Below are 21,430 nucleotides of genomic sequence, written 5' to 3' on the forward strand. Positions count from 1 at the left end.
TTTTTCCTTCAACTACTCGAAAGTATATTGTAGAGATTGAGCACTTTGGATCCTTTATTTTACATCCAAGAGTAAGGTGTAGTCCTATATAATAATAGTATCTTGCTACACTTAAGAAAATCATAATTCCATAGTAATATCCTGTCTGAGTGATTCAACGTTTTGTTAAATCACATAAGAATACAAATAATTTCACTATATTTATGGTGCTAAGTCCTTTGATTGCTTGCCTGAGGTGATAAATATTAGATCTGTCCTTTGTAGTATAATCATTTGTGGAGTGGTACTTTGGCACCACATAAATATCTTGCTCTCGGGGTACCTGAGTGGCTCAGTCAATTCTGCTGGAATTCAAATTCAGGTCTTTGACTCCAAAGCTTGTATTCTTTCTTCTAAATGATGTGCTTCCAGGGGCTCCTGGGTGGCTCAGTCATTAAGTGTCTGCCTTCAGCTCAGGTCATGATCCCAGGGTTCTGGGATCCAGGCCTGCATCCAGCTCCCTGTTCACCCAGGTGGCTGGGAGTCTGCTTCTCCCTCTCCTCTGTCCCTCCCCCTTGTTTGTGCTCTATGCGCACGTGCGCTCTCTCTCTCTCTTTCTCTCACACGTGCTCTCTCTCTTTCTCTCAAATAAATAAATTCTTAAAAATTTTTTTCTAAAAAAGAAATCTTGTTCTCTAACAATCTTCCACTGGATTTTTTTTCTTTTTTTTGCATTCTTTGAGGATCCTTGCCTGAATCAGTTTTTATTTATTTATTTATTTATTTAAAATATTTTATTTATTTATTTGACAGAGATCACAAGTAGGCAGAGAGGCAGGCAGAGAGAGAAGGAAGCAGGTTCCCCGCTGAGCAGAGAGCCCGATGCGATGCGAGGCTTGATCCCAGGACTCTGGGATCATTACGTGAGCCAAAGGCAGAGCCTTTAACCCACTGAGCCACCCAGGCCCCCCCCTTTTTTTTTTAATAAAGATTTTATTTATTTATTTGACAGAGATCACAAATAGAGAGACAGGCAGAGAGAGGAGGACTGAATCAGTTTTTACATTGGAGTTGCCAATGACTTTTTAAACTTGGATATTGTATTTTTAACAGAGGAGAAAAAAGGAGGCCATTGAAAATTTTTTCTTGCTGTTAAGCATTTCTGAAAAGGAAACGGTAGTTGGGTGCTATTCACTTTGCTTTTTTAGCTTTTAAGCTAAATATTTTAATCATTTGAAATTCCCCCAAATATTGCACATTGTTAATAATGTTAATTTTTGTTTCCAACAGCTGCTAACATTGTCATCCAGACTGAACCACCAGTTCCTGTTTCAATTAATAGCAACATAACCAGAGTAGTTCTTGAACCAGATAGCCGAAAAAGAGCTATAAGTGGTTTGGAAGGGCCGCTCACAAAGAAACCTTGGCTGGGAAAGTAAGATAATTTGCTACTTAGTAACATCTACTTGGTGTTTTTGTTATTTTTGTGTGCATTAGTAAATTCGTAAAATTAAGAGTTGTCATTAATCAATGAGTTTCAAACCTAAATGTGTCTCAAAAGTTAGGGTTCCCAGAGACATCATTAGAACATCTTAAAAAATGGAAGAGCTAACAGAATATTAATAATAGATACTAGTAATTTGTATTTGCTACAAATAGGTCTAGCCCAGTACTGAGAATTATCGAGACACTGGAAGTGAATAGAAAAGAAGAAAAACTTAGGTATTTTTGCGGAAGCTGTAAAACACTTCATAAAAAAATGATGTTCTTTCCTTGCTTTAACGTTAGACTCCTTGGTAATTGTGGTGGATCTTTTTAGCATATAATTTTAAATCTCATTTGGGCCTCTTTCATTTTGTGATCTTTTCCATTCAGTCTTCTTTCTTTCTCTCTACCTGTTCTGTTCCTATGTAACAAGGAAGATACGAAAATTATTTAGTAATTTCTACTGAAGAACGTTAAGTAATTTCCCAGGAATATAAGAATGTCTTCCAGATGATGCTTTAATACATATAAACTTGAATTATTTGTTGACCTTTTTCGTGGCTAGGCATAAGGTGGGGGAATTAATCAGGATCTGTTAATATTCTTTTCAGGCAAGGGAATAACAGTCAGAGTAAACCAGGATTCTTGAGAAAGAATCAGTATACAAACACCAAATTAGAAGTCAAGAAAATCCCTCAGGAATTGAACAACATTACCAAGCTCAATGAACACTTCAGCAAATTTGGAACTATTGTAAACATCCAGGTAAATGTGGCTAGGTTGGTGACAGAATTAATGTGGTTTTATGCATTTTTGAAATATTCTTGTCCGTTCACTTTGCTTAAATGAGCCAGTAATTAGTGTGATTATCTCTGGTGAGTGTTTTAAGCTCCACTGTATAGCCCTTAACCCAACTTCAATGATGAAATTGTTAAGCTGATTTTTTTTTTTTTAATGCATTTGTTTCTTATCCACAACTTCTTCCTGGAAGACACAGAGGCTAGTTGATGTATTTTTGTTCATAGTGCTATCACTGGACAAATGACTTTTTAATCCGCTTTGTTAGTATTCTAATTAGGTAGGTGAGATTTTTGTTAATTTCTAAGGTTGTAATTTTGTCTATTGAATGACTCTCATATTGTAGTGAAATATTAATTTGTTAAGGATGGTTCTACTCTTAAGAATTTTTGGCAGTAGAGCATGTTGTCTAATATCTCATAAATAGTAGCTTTTGTATTCTGTCTCCAATTTATGAATTTGTGGTTGAGTGTTATGCTGTAATTGAGAGTACTTGAAGGCCTCATTAGTTTTCCATTTCAGTTAGTCACCCCTGTTGGTTAATGTTGTCCTCAAACCAAAATGTGATTTGTATAATGGAGTTTAAAAAATAGTATGAGGAACTTTGATATTTCAAAGAACTCCAATCTTTTTGAAAGAATTTTTTTTTTGGAGATTTTTTAAAGCAGTTTTTTGGTCCCTGAACGTAGTACATGTTTAGTTTTATAGATGATTTGGAAATACATTAAACAAAAGTGAAAAAAAATCACCTCAATCTTATTACTTTTGCAGTAACAGTTACTAATATTTTAATGAAAAGACATAGTGTTTGTTTGTATGGAAGAACACACATACGCACATATACACATGTTCTCTTTTTAAAAATACACACTTTAAGAATACATACCAAATGTCTCTGACTACCTTTTATCTCTTACATGTTTCCTAGGTCATGATTGTTTATAGCATTAAGAAAAATAAGATGGCTTAATGTAGTTTGGTAAATGAGTCTTGTCTGGTTTCCATTAACACATATCACAGACTTTGTGGTTTAAACAATAAAAACTTATTTGGGGGGAAGTCCAAAATCAAGGTGCTGGCCAGTTTGGTTCCTGATGAGATTCTCTTTCTGCTTTGCAGATGGCCACTTTCTTGCTGTGTCCTTGAATTGTGGAAGGGGAGAGAGATCTCTTTCTCTTTCTATAAGGCTTCCAGTACCATCTGATTAGGGCCCCACTATTATGATTTTTAACCTTCCTAAAAGCCCTACCTCCAAATGTAGTCATACTGTGGGGGCTTAGGATTTCAACGTAAGAATTTGGGAGGTGGGTCATAAATCAGTCCCTAGCATTAGGCTATAATTTATTTACTATTCTTCATTTTTGGGAATTTCTGGTTTTGTTGCTTTATATAAAAACAGTGCTGTGGTGAGCCTCCTTGTCGCTGAACCTTCATTATTTTTTTATGATGCATTGCTGAATTAAAGGGAGTTTTAAGACTTTTTATTTGAGCTGCCAAATTGTTCTTCAAAAGGGTTGTGCCAATTGATACTCCTAAATGCACTGTATGAGGCCTCATCAGTACTGTAATATGGATCCATTAAAATTTTTTTAGCCAGTTTTGTAAGTGAAAAATTATACTTGTTTTAATTTGCTTTTTTAAAATAGGTTTCTAATTTGTATAGATCTTTTGCAGTTTTTTTTTTTTTTTTGGATATATCTATTGTCTTTGCCCGTTTTTTTATGAAGGCATTTATAGTAGTGCTTTTCTAAGCCACAGCTTGTCATATATATTAAAAATACTTTTTCTATTCATCATTTAGTTTAGGGCATATTTGGAATGACAGATTTTAAAATTTTATGTGGTAGAATCTACTATTCTTTGTCTTTATGGATTCTACTTTTATAGGAATACATAAAAAGGTTTTCCAAACACTGAGATTATACCCATACCCACCTTTTTTTCTTTTGTGTTTTTATCAGGTTTTTTGTTTATTATTGTAAAATAGTTTCTTTTTCTGGAGTTTATTTGAATGTAAGATATCCAGAAGGGATCTAACAACTTTTCCCCAAGTGGTTAGGTAACCTTATTAGGATTATTTGGTGAATAATAATCTTTTATGTATAATCTTGGAAAATATGCATGTTATCTTTTAGAGGGATGGAGAACTTTATTTAGAAAGCATTCAGAGTGGATTTCAGCAGGCTGTTCTCTACTTTTTTTTTTTTAATATTTTTAAAATTTATTTGACACAGAGAGAGACAGAGAGAGAACCACAAGCAGGAGGAGAAGCAGAGAGAGAGAGAGAGAAGTAGGCTCTCCGCTGAGCAGGGAGCCCGATGCAGGACTTGATCGCAGGACTCTGGGATCATGACCTGAGCTAAAGGCAGATGCTTAACCACCCGAGCCACCCAGGCACTCCTCTTCTCTACTTTTGAATTATTTATCAATAGTTTACTTGAATTTAACTGTTTGTTAATTTCTGTGGGGTTTTTTATTGATGCGTTTGTTTTTTCTTACAGGTTGCTTTTAAGGGAGATCCAGAAGCAGCCCTCATCCAGTATCTTACCAATGAGGAGGCCAGGAAAGCCATTTCCAGCACTGAAGCAGTTCTAAACAACCGATTCATTCGAGTTCTGTGGCATAGAGAAAATAACGAGCAGCCAGCACTACAGTCTCCAACACAGCTACTCCTGCAGCAACAGCAAACACTTAGTCACCTGTCACAGCAGCACCATCATCTGCCACAGCACCTTCATCAGCAGCAGGTGCTGGTGGCCCAGTCTCCTCCCTCAACAGTACATGGGGGTATCCAGAAGGTAATCCATTGATTCACAGAGAATGACAGGTCCTCTAGTCCCACCCTGATCTAGATCATTGTTTCTCAGTTTGGGTCCTTAGGTCTTCTACATTAAAGCACTCAGTTTTATCTGCAGACAGCAGCTTCTCATCTCCTCAGAACTTATTAGACTTGCATTTTCTCGGACCTCACCCCACTGTATTCAGTCAGAATCAGTATGGTTGTTGCCTAAGCAAGCTCCAGATGATTTTTAGGAACTGTGAAGTTTGATAAGTGTTCTTCTACTAGTGTTAATTACCTGGGTACAAATTCCTGGGCCTTATCTCCCCAAACTTACAGAGTCAGTCTCCAGGTATGAGGCCCATAAATCTACATGTTTAAAGAAATATGCTTAGTGATTCTTCTCAACACTAAAATGTAGTAACTGTTCACTACCAAACAACTTTGGATCTAGAACTTTTGCTTTGTTTTGTGTTAGAATCAGTCATCCTTGTACCCACTCTTCTGTCTTAATTTTTCCATTTAGAAAACTCTTTTAAAAAGCCCTTAAAACTTTCTAGAACTGAAATGTAAGCTCCAAGGAAATGGGGATTTTTGTCTGTTTTACTCATTCTGTCTTCCATGCCTAAAACAAGGCCTGACGCATATTGTTTGATAGACTTGAATGACTAGATGAAGGAAGGAAAGAACAAACTACTATGCAGTAGAGCCATTCCAATATTGATGATAATGATAAACCTTTTCCTAGTGTTCTCTTGTTTCAGTTAAATGCATTCAGATTTTTAAAAAGGAGTTCTTATCATACATAGTCTTCATTCATCATCCTTTTTATTTGCACCTAAACCTGGATTTCTTTTGTCTCTCTCCCACTTCATGTTAGAGCTCAAAGGCAAGTGCTTCCCCTGGATGTTGGCCACACGGTATATTAAAGTGATACTGTCACCTTTGTGATCTATTAGACCCAGTTCTGTTATTGTTAAAAGCTACCATTAGTTAAAACTCCCAAATCCCTGAAAGGGAACATTGAAAAAATCATTAGAAATTTTTATCTGTATGAGCATATATACATACCTGCATGCATTTTGGTATGACATTTTTCAGATATCCATAGAAGTATGGATAATGGCAATCATTTCTATATCTACCACTTAAAAAATAAAACCTATGGGTAATTGAAGCACCCTCCCTTCTCATTTCCTTATTTTCTTCCCCATGGTAATCACCACCCTGAATTTGTATTATTCCTGGGCATTTTAAAAATTTTGACCAAATATGTGCTTATTTTGTGTGCAGATGATGAGTAAACCGCAGACATCGGGCGCCTATGTTCTTAACAAAGTTCCTGTTAAGCATCGTCTTGGACATGCAAGTGGTAACCAGACTGACGCATCACACTTATTGAGTCAGCCGGGTGGTGCTGGAGAGGATTGCCAGGTTCGTATTTCTGTGCTTCTCAGATTATTTAAAGCTGTTTAGTGACAGAGAGAAATTAAGACATTGACTTTCATCCAAATTTGTAATGTCTTGTTTCTTCAATCAAGGTAAATGTGAGAGCTAACCTGAGTGTGGCAGATAGACTTCTCTAATTTCCGTGATTATGCTAGAAATGGGCAGTTAAATTTTTTTTCCTACTCAAAGTGAAGTAGGAATTTGAAAATTTTAACCACTTATTAATAGGGAGATGTCGTTCTTAGTCCGTTTCTTTTCCTCTTTAAATAAGAACATAATGAAGAAGATTCTGTTGTAATCAGAAGTCTAACTTTGGAATATATTTTAAGAAGTTTCTTTGCTTTAGGAATATATCTGTATGGTGACTTTCCACAATGGTGATTATTTCAAAGAGGGCCTGAGAAATTCTGAAAAAGAACAAGGGGGTACTAGCACTAGCCCTACTAGATGGTAAGAAATATTATGAAGTCTGTATAACCAAGTCAGTTGATACTGGCACATGGATAGACTAAGAGAACAGAATAAAAGACAAGAAACAGACTCACTTGCAAAAAGGAATTTTTAGATGTCAAAACAGTATCTTAGGCTAGTGGGGAAAATATGGACTTTTTGATTGATGGTATATGGATAACTATATAGCCATATAGAAAAGATAAAATTAGATCCATTTTTAACTTACATAATAAGCTAGGATAATTTCCAAAAAGATCTGATATTTAGATGCCGATGGAAATGCCATGAAAGCAAATTTGGCAGTGTCTCGCAAAATTATGTATACGTTTATTCTAAATCAGTAATCCTCCTCCTCAGAATGTATGCCAAAAGTATATTTGTCAAACTATGAAAAAATATATGTACAAGACTAGTAGTTGTAAGCTCTTTATGATAGCAAAAGACTGGAAACAACCCAGATGTCCATCAGTAGGGGACTAGTTACTTAAAATGTAGTTGTACATTCATAGAATAGCATATGTGCAACTTTACAATGGAAGGAGGAGTATCTTCATATGAACCATGAGGTGATCATCAGTATGTACTAGGTAAAAAGAAGAGTAAAATGGAACAAAACATATATAGTCAGCCCTGTTAGTATAAACAAGTAGGTCCAATGAACACATAGAAATATTTGCTTATTGACAGGAACAAAAATTCCTAAAATTAATTTGAAAAAAATTTTTTAATTTCTAAAATTTAAATCTTGATGGTTACAACAAGAAAAGAAGAAACTAGACAACTTTGACTATGTCTTGTTTTGGAAATTTGTCTTGGAACCATGTAAATGGTGAATGCAGTTATAAAATAAAATGAAAAAATTCATCTCTAAAAATTAAAAAGAAAAGACAGATTGACTGGTGTTTGCGTAAAAGGCTTTAAAACACAGTTACTTGACTGTATATTCATAGTGAGATAAACCCTGAGGACAAAAAGCAATTAAAAAAATTTATTTATTTGAGAGAAAGAGAGCACTTACACACGAGTGTATATGAGCACATTGGGGGGATGGACAGAGAAAGGGAGAGAGAAACCCAAGCAGACTGTGCACTGAGCTTAGAGCCTGTCCACGACCCTAAGATCACAACTTGAGCTGAAACCAAGAGCTGGAAACTTAACCAACTGTACCACCCAGGCCCCCCCCACAAAAAGCAATTTTAAAAAGTTTTTTTTTTTTTTTTAAAGATTTTATTTATTTATTTGACAGACAGAGATCACAAGTAGGCAGAGAGGCAGGTAGAGAGAGAGGGGAAGCAGGCTCCCCGCTGAACAGAGAGCCTGATGCCGGGCCTGATCCCAGGACCCTGGGATCATGACCTGAGCTGAAGGCAGAGGCCTAACCCACTGAGCCACCCAGGTGCCCCTGCAAAGTTATTTTTTAACAATCATGTTGTTGGCATTGTTAGCATTCTGAAGCTGGTTTGTGAGCATTGTAGGTTAAATCAAATGAATTATATTGTTGTCACTGACAACTGAGATTTTTAATGTGGTTGAAAAGGAGTATATGGTAGATGAGGTTAAGTAAAAACACTGTAGTCCTGCTTTGAATTGAAACTATGGTTGATCCTTGAACAACTTGGATTTGAATTGTGCCAGGTCCGCCTGAACATGGAACTTTAGTATTTACTTTTCTATATACTTATCTGTCTATCTGTTTATGGTTTTATTTAAATTAAGTTAGTTAACATGTAGTTTATTATTAATTTGGGGGTAGAATTTAGTGATTCATTAGTTGCATAGAAGACCCAGGGCTCATTACATCAAGTGCCCTTCTTAATGCCCATCACCCTGTTGCCCACCCCCAAGCCACCCTCAGTTTGTTCTCTGTAGTTAAGAGTCTCTCCCTTGTTTTTTATTTTATCTTACTTATTTGACAGAGAGCACAGGTAGGCAGAGAGGCAGGCAGAGAGAGAGGGAAGCAGGCTCCTCGCTGAGCAGAGAGCCCGATGCAGGGTTCAATCCCAGGCTCAGTGGGATCATGACCTGAGCCAAAGGCAGAGGCTAAACCCACTGAGGCACCCAGACGATTTATCTCCTTCTTCGTTTTTATAATATTTTATTTTTCCTTCACTTCCCTTATGTTCACATATGAGTAAAATCATATGGTATTTATCTTTATCTGACTTATATTTTGCTTAGCATAATACATTCTAGTTCTCTCCCATTGTTTCAAATGACGAGATTTCATTCTTTTTTTAAGAATTCTTTTCTGGTACACGATTATGTTTTTAAATTTATTCAGATAAGTTTATTTTATTTGAAGATTTTATTTATTATTTGAGGGAGAAGGAGAACATGAGCAGGGACGAGAGGAAGATGTAGGCTCCCCGCCGATTAAGGAGCCCTATGGGTGGCTCAATCCCAGGACCCTGAGATCATGCCTAAGCCAAAGGCAAATGCTTAGCCAACTGAATCACCCAGGTGTCCCATAAGATTTCATTCTTTTTGATGGCTGAGTGTATATACACACACACAGACACACACACCCCCCACATCTTTATCCGTTCATCTATTGATGGACGTCTGGGCTCTTTTAAACATGAATTTTTAAAATAATTACAGTAAAGGCTGTAAATGTATTTTCTCTTACAATTTTCTAAGTGTTTTCTGTAATTTATTATCATAAGAATACAGTATGTAACATACAAAGTATGTGTTAATTGTTCATGTTATCAATAAGCCTTCTGGTCAACAGTAGGCTATTAAGTTTTGGGGGGAGTCAGAAGTTAAATATGTGGATTTTTGGCTGTGGGGTGGGGCGTCAGCATCCCTTAACTCCTGAGTTATTCAAGGATCAACTGTATTGATACAAATTCAGGTACTGTTTTATCTTAAAAAACAAGCAATAAAAAAACTCTAGAACATTGCTTAATTCTGCTCACTGAAAAGATCTGGAAATAATAATCATTCCAAGGGTAATAACCCCCTGCCCCCTCCCAAGCACTCAGAGCCAGGGGTTCTTGAAGAAATGGCTATCCCCAGATCTAGGGCTGACAGTATTCTAGATGATCCTAGAATATTTTATCCATCCAGAAAATGAAGTTGTGAGAGATTTCTAGAATCCTGTCAAAGAATGAAAAATTGTCATAAAGGCTGTAGATCTGTTCCTCACTGATTTAAAGGACATTCATAGGATAGCAGAATGTCTTAACCAGAGTATCGTAGTAATTCTGTGGTGAATACTGCAGGATGAGTGACGTGCTTTCTTTAACAATTTGCAAGAAAAAGAGACGGGAAATGAAACAGTTTTACAGGAGACTTAAAAGAGATATAACCAGGGGCACCTGGGTGGCTCAGTGGGTTAAGCCCCTGCCTTCAACTCAGGTCATGATCTCAGGGTCCTGGGATCGAGTCCCACATCGGGCTCTCTACTCTGCAGGGAGCCTGCTTCCTCCTCTCTCTCTCTGCTTGCCTCTCTGCCCACTTATGATCTCTCTCTCTCTGTCAAATAAATAAAATCTTTAAAAAAAAAAAAAAAGAGAGATATAACCAGTGTCAGTAGATGGACCTTAATGGGAAAAAATGTTTAGAAAATTATAATACAGTCTTAGGATGTGAATATCTAATCATATTAAGGAGTTACTGTTTTTAAGTGTGATGATGGTATTGTGGTTATGTTTAAAAAAGAGGTCCTTATTTTTTAATGATATAACTGAAATATTTATAGATAAAACAATGCGGTGTTTCGGTATGAATGTGGAGTTGGGGATTTAAGTAAAATAAGATTATAATAGTCTCCCCTTAGCTGCAGGGGATACTTTCCAAGACCCCCAGTGGATGCCTGACACCATAGAAAGTAACAAATCCTAATGTTTTTTCTGTATATTTCTACCCATAATAAAGTTTAATATATAAATTAGGCACAATGAAATGAATAACAACGATAATAAGGTGGAACAATTATAACAATATACTTTAATAAAAGAGAGGTTGCTCTCAAAATATTGTACTATAACTAGTACTTGTTCATGTGATGGTGTGAGGTGATAAAATGCCTATATGTTGAGGTAAAGTGAGGTGAATGATACAGGCATTGTGACGTAGTGTTAGGCTACTGATGACCTGATGAGTCAGAGGTTCATCTGTTTCCAGACTATAGTTGACCTCACGTAACTGAAAGCGTGGAAAGCCCAACTGTGAATAAGGGGAAACTACTGTATTTTATGTCCTGATAATCGGTGGTGCTTAGTGATGGATACATCACATTGGTAATATAACTCTTTTGTTTTAAAAATTCCTATAAAAAGATACCAAAATAAAGACAGTTACAGATTTGGAAGTCAGACAGCCCTGACTGACTTTACCTGCCTCTTACTGGTGTATTAGATAACTCGGGAGCATTGGTTTCCTTTTTAATAAATTGAGTTGCTGTGGGGATTGAACATTTTCATGTTGTTTAAAACATGGTCATGTTTTCAATAAATTGAGTTGCTGTGGGAGTTGAAAAGTTTCGTGTTAGTAAAGCATGGAAGGGGAGTTTTTAATATGTACTATAGTGCTTAATAAATTGGAGGTGTTGCCATTTTTATTTTAATAAGTAGTAACATGAATTTCAGCCATGTAGGGTTCCTGCAGTACTTTAGAGACTCTTGTATAGTTAAAGTAGCTTAATTTTGAGGATAGTTGACTACTGTGTGATTGAGAGAAGTTTTGTATATGGTTATGAATAGTTAATGATATTATTTACACAGTTGAAGTTTCTGTGAATTTCTCAATATTATATTCTTTGTCCCTTATATATTCAATTAATAATAAATAATTAATTAATAGTTAATAACAACAGTTAACTCTTGAGAGAAGTATGATGGAGAGAAGTTTAATGTATGGTTATGAATATTTAATGATATTTACACAATAGAAGTTTCTGTGAATTTCTTGATATTATATTCTTTGTCCCTTATATATTTAATTAATAGTTAATAATTAAAAGGAGTGTATGTTAGGAAAGACTTGAACCAGAAAGATTGTACTATACCATGTAGTTCTGTGCCTTAAGGGAAGACTAACTGGACAGTGGTCTGTTCAGAAGGGGAAAGGAATCTAAATACCAAAACTAGCACAGTAAAGATGACCACTACTTTGCTCAGATCTGTGAACTAACTACTTGTCTTATGTTTGATTATAAATTCATGTAGCATTTTATTAAATACAATAAGATTATGTTTACAAAGTACTTTAATCCTGTGTTAGGTGATTTGGAGGAGGGTTTAAGGAAACAGGAGTAATTCTGTGATTAGATGTCTCAGTTAGTCTTAACCTAGAAGGAGGGAAAACTAGAATGAGGCTAAAGCTGTAATTGGTAAAGAAGTTGCAGTCATTCCTGTTAGGTTAGAGAGATCTTTATTTGTTTTTATTGTTTAGTTAGTATTCCTCTCTTTTGTGTCGGTTCAGTCGTGATTGTGGAGTGGTCTTGTTTTTGTCTTGACCCATCCTGGTCCCAAGAGTGGCCTTGTTGGAGGTTGATACTCTGTGAAAGTGTTTTTGTTTAGCAGGAGAGTAAGGCCTCACCCAGAGTAGTTGGCCCGCTCCTAGATAATAAGGGGCTACAGTTCTTTTTCTCTCAATTAAAAAAAATATAAGGAGAAGAGGAATAATGTGATTGCATCCCAAAACACATTATTGCTAAAATTAATTTTTGTTTTTATATTTGAGTGACAGTTGAATTTATGTATACATAAAAAACTCGTAAGTGAACTTTTTAAATGTAAAAAAAGTTTTAACTCCTAAGAAAAAAAAACAAATACATGCAGACTTTCTAAAAAATTACTTGAAAGCGTTTCTAAAATTTAATTTAATTATATTTGTGTTTCATAGATATTTTCAGCTCCAGGCCATCCAAAAATGATTTACAGCTCCTCAAACTTAAAGACACCTTCAAAACTTTGTTCAGGGTCTAAATCTCATGATGTTCAAGAAGTTCTTAAAAAGAAGCAGGTAACAGCCTTGATTCTAATTTCCTTAAGAGGAAATGACCCGTTGAATTCCTAAGTGATTATGTTAACACATTTGAATAGTTCATGTTGTTATGGAACTACATTAAAATGTTTATTTAGCTGCTTCTGGATGTAGTGTATATTTGAAAAAAAGAAGAGACAAAAAATATTTTGCTGTTGCCTTTCACTGGCTGCATGAATCACAGGGAAAGAATTCTTTCCATATAGAAATAAAGAACACTGAGTTGTCCTGTTTTGGTTTTTTCCTCCAAGGTAAAGAAGCAGTTTTATTTCATCATTTCCTCTTTTAATTCCTCTCTTGCTTTGTAAGTTAGAAAATATTTCACATAAAGTAAAACATTTATGTCGTTGTTACTCATATGACTCAGTTCTGAGTTGCTTTATCTTTTTAGATTTTAAACTCGTATGAGTTTTTCAAATAAAATAGATATTTATATGTATTATCTCAGTATAATTGGAGATTTGATTAATAGAGAGGGGTGAGAGGCAATTTTTTCCTGGCAAAGATCCATAGAATTTGCTATGATTTCTGTCCTCTAGCTTCATCTCACATTTTTTAAACATTAAACTTGGAAAATAAAGATTGGCTTTTTACATTGGCAAACGAAAACAGATCTTGTTTTTCTTCATAAATACATTTACATTATTCAAGTGAATGTAAATGTCATAGATACAGTGTTTGGCATTTTAAATATTTTTTCAAGTACAGTTATAAATATAAACTCTCATACAGAAAATATATTTAAAGGTTTCATTCTGGTTTCAGCTGTTTTTTGATTAGGAGCAAAATTTTTCTTGAATAGTATAGGGATGACCTGGAAGAATTGAGTTGGTCTTTTATCAGATGTATGCAAATGTTGGCAAATTTTGTTATCCATTACTGATTCTTTTAATCTTTTCATATAGGAAGCATTGAAGCTACAACAAGACATGAGGAAAAAGAGGCAAGAAGTGCTAGAAAAACAAATAGAATGCCAGAAGGTGAGACGAGCTCATTATTTGCCTGCTGGAATTGATGGATTCAATGGATTTTACAGAGATATCCCTCATAGTAAAGTTTATAAGGCGTTATTTGTATGAAAATTTACTAAGCATAGTTTTACTTTTTTCTGTTTATTTTATAGATGCTAATATCTAAGCTAGAAAAGAACAAAAACATGAAACCAGAAGAGAGAGCAAATATAATGAAGACTTTGAAAGAGCTTGGTGAAAAGATCTCACAGTTGAAAGATGAATTAAAAACATCTTCTGCAGTCTCCACACCATCTAAAGTAAAGACAAAAACAGAGGTATCTATTTGTATTTTCCATTCAGCATAGTACTGTCGAACATCTGTTACATGCTTGGCCTTTGAAAATACACTGGAAGCCTTAGGTAGCTAATAGTCTAATAGGGAGACAATTAGAGTGACAGTTGTTTTTTTTTTTTTTAAGATTTTATTTATTTATTTGACAGAGCTGACAAGTAGACAGAGAGAGAGAGAGGAGGGAAGCAGGCTCCCTGCTGAGCAGAGAGCCCGATGTGGGGCTCCGCCCCAGGACCCTGGGATCATGACCTGAGCTGAAAGCAGAGGCTTCAACCCACTGAGCCACCCAGGCGCCCCAGTGACAGTTTTTTTTTTTTTTAATGTTTCTATATATTCTGTGTACTCTCTTTGAAAGAGGTGCTAATACCCTCTTTAAACAAAGATGTGGGGGTTTTTTTGTTGTTTTTTGTTTTTTGTTTTTTTAAAGATTTTATTTATTTATCCGACAGAGATCACAAGTAGGCAGAGAAGCAGGCAGAGAGAGAGGAGGAAGCAGGCTCCCTGCTGAGCAGAGAGCTCAACGCGGGGCTCGATCCCAGGACCCTGGGACCATGACCCGAGCCGAAGGCAGAGGCTTTAACCCACTGAGCCACCCAGGCGCCCCAAAGATGTGTTTTTTAACTGGATTTTTCGCTCCCTTTCCTGAAGATGAAATTGTTAGAGTGATGGCAAGAAACAAGTGTGTTTTCCTGTTACATGAATTGTTTTTCTAATATTATAGCACAGTGGAACTATCTCTTTTAATATTCAAAAGGTATCATCGGCTTTATGTGGGTAAAAATGTGGTATTCTGTTGAAAAGATTAATCAGAAGTTCTAGATCCATGTAAGTCTTATTTTATTAATTGCCATTTGTTCCTTACCCTAGGAGAATACTTGCTGTACGCAGTGGTTCTATTATACCGCATCCCTGAGTGGAGTTTTAGATTCATTTCTGGCCCTTTAGGAACTCGGAATAAAAAATTTATCAGATATATAGAATGCAAATTTTTATGTACAGTATTATAATGGATTTGAAATTGTGGCTCTTTATTACTAGAGAGATATAAAGTATTTCATCAACATTATTTTGAAAAAATACAATAAAATATTTTTATTGAAATGTCCCCCAGTTATAGAAGGAACATATACACGTTTAAAAAATTAGAGAGTATATGTAGGGGGAAAGAAATTCTCTCACAGTCACTCCATCTGAAGACAGATAGTTTGTCCCTCATACCAAAAAGAGAATGACAATAGTTGTAGGGTTCAAATCTGGAAGCATTATGTTGCTATTATTTATGTTTGTATCATTAATGAGTATTTCCTGTGTAATCTGTTTTGCCTGTGTTTCATTCATGACTCTTTACTATTAGAAAATTAGTCTCAGCTCCCTCTTCTCAGCTGACTGTTTCCAAGGTCTGAATTTTAGGCCATCTTAAGCAGTAATACTGCTTATTATTTTTTACTGGTATCAGTATACTCTCTGTGTGTTTTTGTACAGTTAACCTTCCCTAAAACACTCAGGTTTATTGCATCCTCTTATTCTCATTTTGCCAAAAGAGATGTGTCATCCTGTAAGTATAATATTCTGAATAAGATCTTAGATGTTATCTAACATTTTTTTTAAACAAATACATTTTTACTCTTAATTTTTCCAAAGGCTCAGAAAGAACTATTAGATACTGAACTGGACCTTCACAAGAGGCTATCCTCAGGAGAAGACACAACAGAGTTACGGAAAAAACTCAGTCAATTACAGGTTGAGGTGAGATTTAAGAGGAGCTACCCACTATGGTTAACGCCTCAGATAATACTTTTTTCTATCTCTGTTTTCCAAGGTTCAGTCTGACAATGTGTATTATATTCTACCTTTTGTTATTCAGGCTGCACGATTAGGTATTTTACCTGTGGGTCGAGGAAAGACCATGTCCTCTCAAGGTCGAGGAAGAGGCAGAGGCCGTGGAGGAAGAGGAAGGGGCTCACTGAATCACATGGTGGTGGACCACCGCCCTAAAGCACTGTCAGTTGGGGGATTCATTGAGGAGGAAAAAGATGAATTACTTCAGCATTTCTCAGTAAGTTTTTAAAGTAGGCAGATGCCAACTCTAAAAACACTGTATTCGGCATTTTCTTGCTGCCTTCTGTTTTATAGATTAGAAAATCAAGTTGTAAAAAAATGGGTATTAGCAGATTCTTATTAATATATTTGAAGGTCAAGAAGCAGCTCATGCTTTGTAATTCCATAATGCTCCCCATAAATGTGTTTGTACTGACAGGTTGTTCCCAAGCAAATATTTGATTTTTTTTTTTATGGTTATTACATGGTTTAGCAGGTGTTTATAGTCAATAAGTGAAAATAGCTTGGGATGAAGGCAGAATTCAAAGGAGGAATTTATTAGAATAAGAGACATGTATCACTATATTTTGTATATAGTGGCAAACACTTTTAGATAAACATGTATACAGAGATTTGTTACAGGTGACTGTCTTTAATTTGCTCCTTTAACTGAGTATATTCTCTTTCCACTCATTCATTTAATAAATACTGAGTGTTACTTGTGCTAGAGCATTTTCATATATGATCTCATTTAATCTTAAATAACTGTATAAAGTGCATGTGAAATTCTGTGTGTACAGATGAGAAAATGAAAGTTTAAAACTTAAGAGTAGGGGCGGCTGGGTGGCTCAGTTGTTAAGCGTGTGCCTTCGGTTCAGGTCATGATCCTAGGGTCCTAGAATCCAGCCTGGCGTCAGGCTCTCTGCTCATTGGGGAGCCTGCTTCTCCCACCTCACTCCCCCTGCTTGTGTTCTCTCTTTCTGTGTGTCTCTCTGTCAAAAAAAAATCAGTAAAATCTTAAAAAAAAAAAAAAAAAAAAAAAAAAAAAAAAACTATCTTTATAAATAAATAAATAAATAAATAAATAAATAAAACTTAAGAGTAAACCAGCCAAGATCATACAGTTAGTAAGTGGTAGAACCAAAATAAAAATACACACAGTTGACTTAACATCTGGAATCCCTGCTCCTCAAACAACTTTTTTGAGAGAAAACATTTTCAGTCCTGTTTGTTTGTTTATTTATTTATTTATTTATTTATTTAGAGAGTGAGCAAGTGAGCATGAATTGTGGGGAGGGACAGAGGGGAAGAGAGAATCTCAAGCAGACTCCGTGCCCAGTGCCCTGCCCCATGCAGGGATTGATCCCAGGACCCTGAGATCATGACCTGAGCTGAAATCTATAGAGTTGGACTCTAAGCCGACTGAGGGCTGCCCCCATTTTCAGCCCTATTATGTGTTCAAGATAGTGAAGGAAGTCTTAAACAGCAAGACCTCACACATTGTTTCTTATTAGTATGATGCCCCTTAATCTTTTCTCATTCTGACATTTAGAGAATAGTGGGTTGTTAAAGTGTCCAGATTTGAGAGCTATGTTGGCTGCATTCTGTTCATTCCTTTTCTTTTTTTTTTTAAGATTTTTATTTATTTATTTGACTGAGAGAGATATCACAAGTAGGCAGAGAGGCAGAGATATCACAAGTAGGCAGAGAGGCAGGCGGTCCGGGGGGGAAGCAGGCTCCCTTATAGGGAGCCTAATGCGGGGCTTGATCCCAGGACCCTGATATCATGACCTGAGCCTAAGGCAGAGGCTTAACCCACTGAGCCACCCAGGTGCCCCCATTCTGTTCATTCTTGAGCCAGTTTCTTTCACCAGCCTGACCAATATATATATATAGTAAACTGAGAGACTAGCTTTAAAGTGACTTCTTGAGGAGTAAGATATGGAGAGGAGAGCTACCCATGTGCAGGGTATTCTTGGGGAGCTGGGAGAATGTGATTTTTGTCTTTTGATGTTGAGTATATAAAATTATTATCTTCTTGCCAAATACGTTGGGCATTTAAACCCATTATGAGCTCTGGTGTGGCAGTACTGAAGCAAAGCAGAATTGTTTTAAATTTGAATTTGCAGAGAGTTCTAGTTACAAAAACAAGGTTATCTTTGTTAGGTAGGAGACTGTGTGTTGTATCTTGAGGGTCTCTGGAGACTATGTAGATGTGTAAGGTTTAGCCCAGAACTCATGTTCACATGTATCTCTTTCCTTCTCATAAGTAGGGTCATTCTAGAGCATCTGATAACCAATTTTCATGTATACATATATTTGATAAGTCTGAAATGATGGCATTTGGTTTGTGAAAAGGGGCATGTCCCAGCATTTGGGGAAGGAGCAAACAAAGCAGTGCAGATGAGGTAACTTTGAGAAGGAGACGTTGCCATCAAATTTTGGGGGGGGTTTGTTTTGTTTTTTAAAAGATTTATTTATTTGGCAGAGAGACACATACAGAGAGAACACAAGCATGGGGAGAGGGAGAAGCAGGCTTCCTGCTGAGCAGGGAGCCCGATGTGAGCCTCGATCCTAGGACCCTGGGATTATGACCTGAGCCGAAGGCAGCCATTAACGACTATGTCACCCAGGCACCCTTGCCATCAGTTTTGATGGTGTTTTGTTGTTTGTTTGTTTTAATAGGGTGCTATTAGACAGTCTTGAGTGCTAGAAACATACCCTAGTAATGGATAATTGGGCAGTGTAGTATGTTTTCTTTGAAGGAACTACGAAATATATATGCCTAGACAGTATTGTAAATAGATTAAGCAAACATATATATGCCTAGACGGTATTGTAAATAGATTTAGTAAACTTCTTTGAGGTATTTTATATCCCACAAAGGCAAAGGTAAAATGGATATTTTCAGTATTCTTTTATTGTCCTTAATGATTCTGTAAGGATCATGAATGAACCATACCTGTATGAAAAGATGGTGGATGGGTTCAGTGAAGCTCTTTTGCAGTATGAGGACCTAATTCTGGAATCCTTCAGTTTATTCTTTTATCCAGTAATCTGCTTCTAAGAATTTATCATAAGGGAATTATGGTTGTATGCAAATAAGAGCTATAAGGATGCTTAGTATAGCACCCCTTATAATAATGAAAAGGGAACAATCTAAATTTTCAGTGGCATTTTGCTGCTATTGAAAACTTGTTTTTAAAGAATAATGCTACAAGAAAATTCTCAGGATTGACTTTTAGGTTAAAAAAAAAAGTGGGATACAAGATTATCCATAAACTTGGAATGAAAGTTCATTAAATTTATATTTCTAGGTTGGCAGAATTCAAGTTGGTTTTTCATTGTTTTCTTTCTGAGGACCTATTTGCTTTGTTTTCCAAATGAACATATATTACTTTTTAAATCAGACTTCTTAATATCACATTCATGTTTAGGGTGAAATATTACTGTTGTTGTTTTCTTAAAAGATTTTATTTATTCATTTGAGGCAGAGAGAGCAGCCGTACATAAGTGGGGGGCAGCAGGTGAGAAAGAAACAGACTCCCAGCTGAGCAGGGAGCTGGTCACAGGGCTTGATCCCGGGACCCTGAGATCATGACCTGAGCTGAAGGCATATGCTTAACTGACTGAGCCACCCGGTCACCCCAATATTAGTATTTTTTTTTTAAGATTTTATTTATTTGACAGAGATCACAAGTAGGCAGAGAAAGAGAGGAAGAAGCAGGCTCCCTGCTGAGCAGAGAGCCTGATGTGGGGCTCCATCCCAGGACCCTGGGATCATGACTTGAGCTGAAGGCAGAGGCTTTAACCCACTGAGCCACCCAGGCGCCCCCAATATTAGTATTTTTTAAAGATTTTATTCATTTATTTGAGAGAGAGAGATAGTTAACAAGATAGCGACTGAGCACGAGTGGAGTGGAGTAGCAGAGGGAGAGGGAGAAGCAGACTCCCCACTGAGCAGGGAGCCTGATGCAGGGCTCGATCCTAGGACCCTGGGATCATAAGGCAGGTGCTTAATTGACTGAGCCACCCAGACACCCCATATTAGTGTTTTTATACTGTTTATTTAAAAACCAAATTAGAGGAGATGTGTTAATGTTGGGCTCTTAGATCCCAGGTGCTTATATTTTTTTTAAAAAAAGTGTAAATTAAAGTATATACATATTTAAAATATGTAATCTATTTAATGTACAGTGAGAACTATTATAACATTAAACATGTTATATATAAATATTTTAAAGAATTTATGAGAACGAGTGCAAGCGTGCATGTGCATGGAGAAGGACAGAGAGGGAGAGAAGGAGAATCTGAAGCAGATTCTTAAGTACAGAGCCCAGCTTGTGGCTTGATCCCATGACGATCCCATGATCAGGAGATCGTGACCTAAGCTGAAACCAGGAGTCAGATGGTTAACCAACTGAGCCACCCGGGTGCCCCACATATAAATATTTTAATAGCCTATATCAGAGGTCAGCAGACTTTCTCTGTAAAGGACCAGTTAGTAACTATTTTAGGTTTTTGTGGGCTATATACAGTCTCTCTCAGGTTTTCTTTTGCCTCTTCCTTCATCTGCTCCTTTTCTCTTTTTTCTTTTCTTTTTTTTAATTAAAAATTTTTTTTATTTAAGTAATCTCTGCACCCAATATGGGGCTCAAACTCAGGGCTCTGAGATCAAGAGTCACGTGTTCTTCCACCTGAGCCAGCCAGGTGGTGTTCCTTTTCTTTTTAAGTTTTTTTGTTTGTTTGTTTGTTTGTTTTAGAGATTTCGTTTATTTTTTTGACAGTGAGAGAGCACAAGCGGGCAACAGCAGAGGGAGAGGGAGAAGCAGGCTCCCTCTCAAGCAGGGAGCCCAATGTACAGCTTAATCCCAAGACCCTGGGATCACAACCTGAGCTGAAGGCAGACACTTAATCATCTGAGCCACCCAGGCACCCCAGTTTTTTGTTTGGTTTTGTGTTTTAAGATTTTTATTTATTTATTTGAGAGAGCACACGTAGGGTAGGGGCCAAGAGAGAGGGAGAAGCAGACTCCTCGCTGAGCAGGGTGCCTGATGCTGGGCTCAATTCCAGGACCCTGAGATCATGACCTGAGCAGAAAGCAGACACTTAACTTACTGAGCCACACAGGAACCTCTCTTCTTTTTCACTCTTAATAACCTTTTAAAAACATAAAAACCATTCTTATCTCACAGGCCATCAAACATAAGTTGCCGGACCACATTTGGCCTGATGACTCTAGTTTATTGAGAGATGGTATATGTTACCATATATATATATATATATATATATATATATATATATATATATATATATTTATTTATTTTAAGATTTTATTTATTTATTTGACAGAGAGAGAGAGAGAGATCA

The 21,430-nt window shown here is 36.4% G+C and overlaps 1 protein-coding gene across 4 annotated transcripts in view; it reads left to right on the top strand.

The window, feature by feature from the left end:
* LOC111156942 (RNA binding motif protein 27) overlaps positions 1 to 21,430 on the top strand; it is a 78,364-nt gene that overhangs the window by 42,325 nt on the left and 14,609 nt on the right. For all 4 annotated transcript variants that reach the window (XM_022518109.1, XM_022518107.1, XM_022518110.1 and 1 more), the window contains 9 exons: positions 1,270 to 1,414; positions 2,076 to 2,229; positions 4,764 to 5,060; positions 6,335 to 6,475; positions 12,797 to 12,916; positions 13,843 to 13,917; positions 14,061 to 14,225; positions 15,884 to 15,988; positions 16,107 to 16,298. In XM_022518109.1, coding sequence (XP_022373817.1) covers positions 1,270 to 1,414; positions 2,076 to 2,229; positions 4,764 to 5,060; positions 6,335 to 6,475; positions 12,797 to 12,916; positions 13,843 to 13,917; positions 14,061 to 14,225; positions 15,884 to 15,988; positions 16,107 to 16,298 — 1,394 coding nt within the window. The remainder of the gene's footprint in view (positions 1 to 1,269; positions 1,415 to 2,075; positions 2,230 to 4,763; positions 5,061 to 6,334; positions 6,476 to 12,796; positions 12,917 to 13,842; positions 13,918 to 14,060; positions 14,226 to 15,883; positions 15,989 to 16,106; positions 16,299 to 21,430) is intronic.

Source organism: Enhydra lutris, unplaced genomic scaffold (assembly GCF_002288905.1).
Source record: "Enhydra lutris kenyoni isolate GAN:26980312 unplaced genomic scaffold, ASM228890v2 scaffoldscaffold50, whole genome shotgun sequence".
NCBI classification, from domain to species: domain Eukaryota; kingdom Metazoa; phylum Chordata; class Mammalia; order Carnivora; family Mustelidae; genus Enhydra; species Enhydra lutris.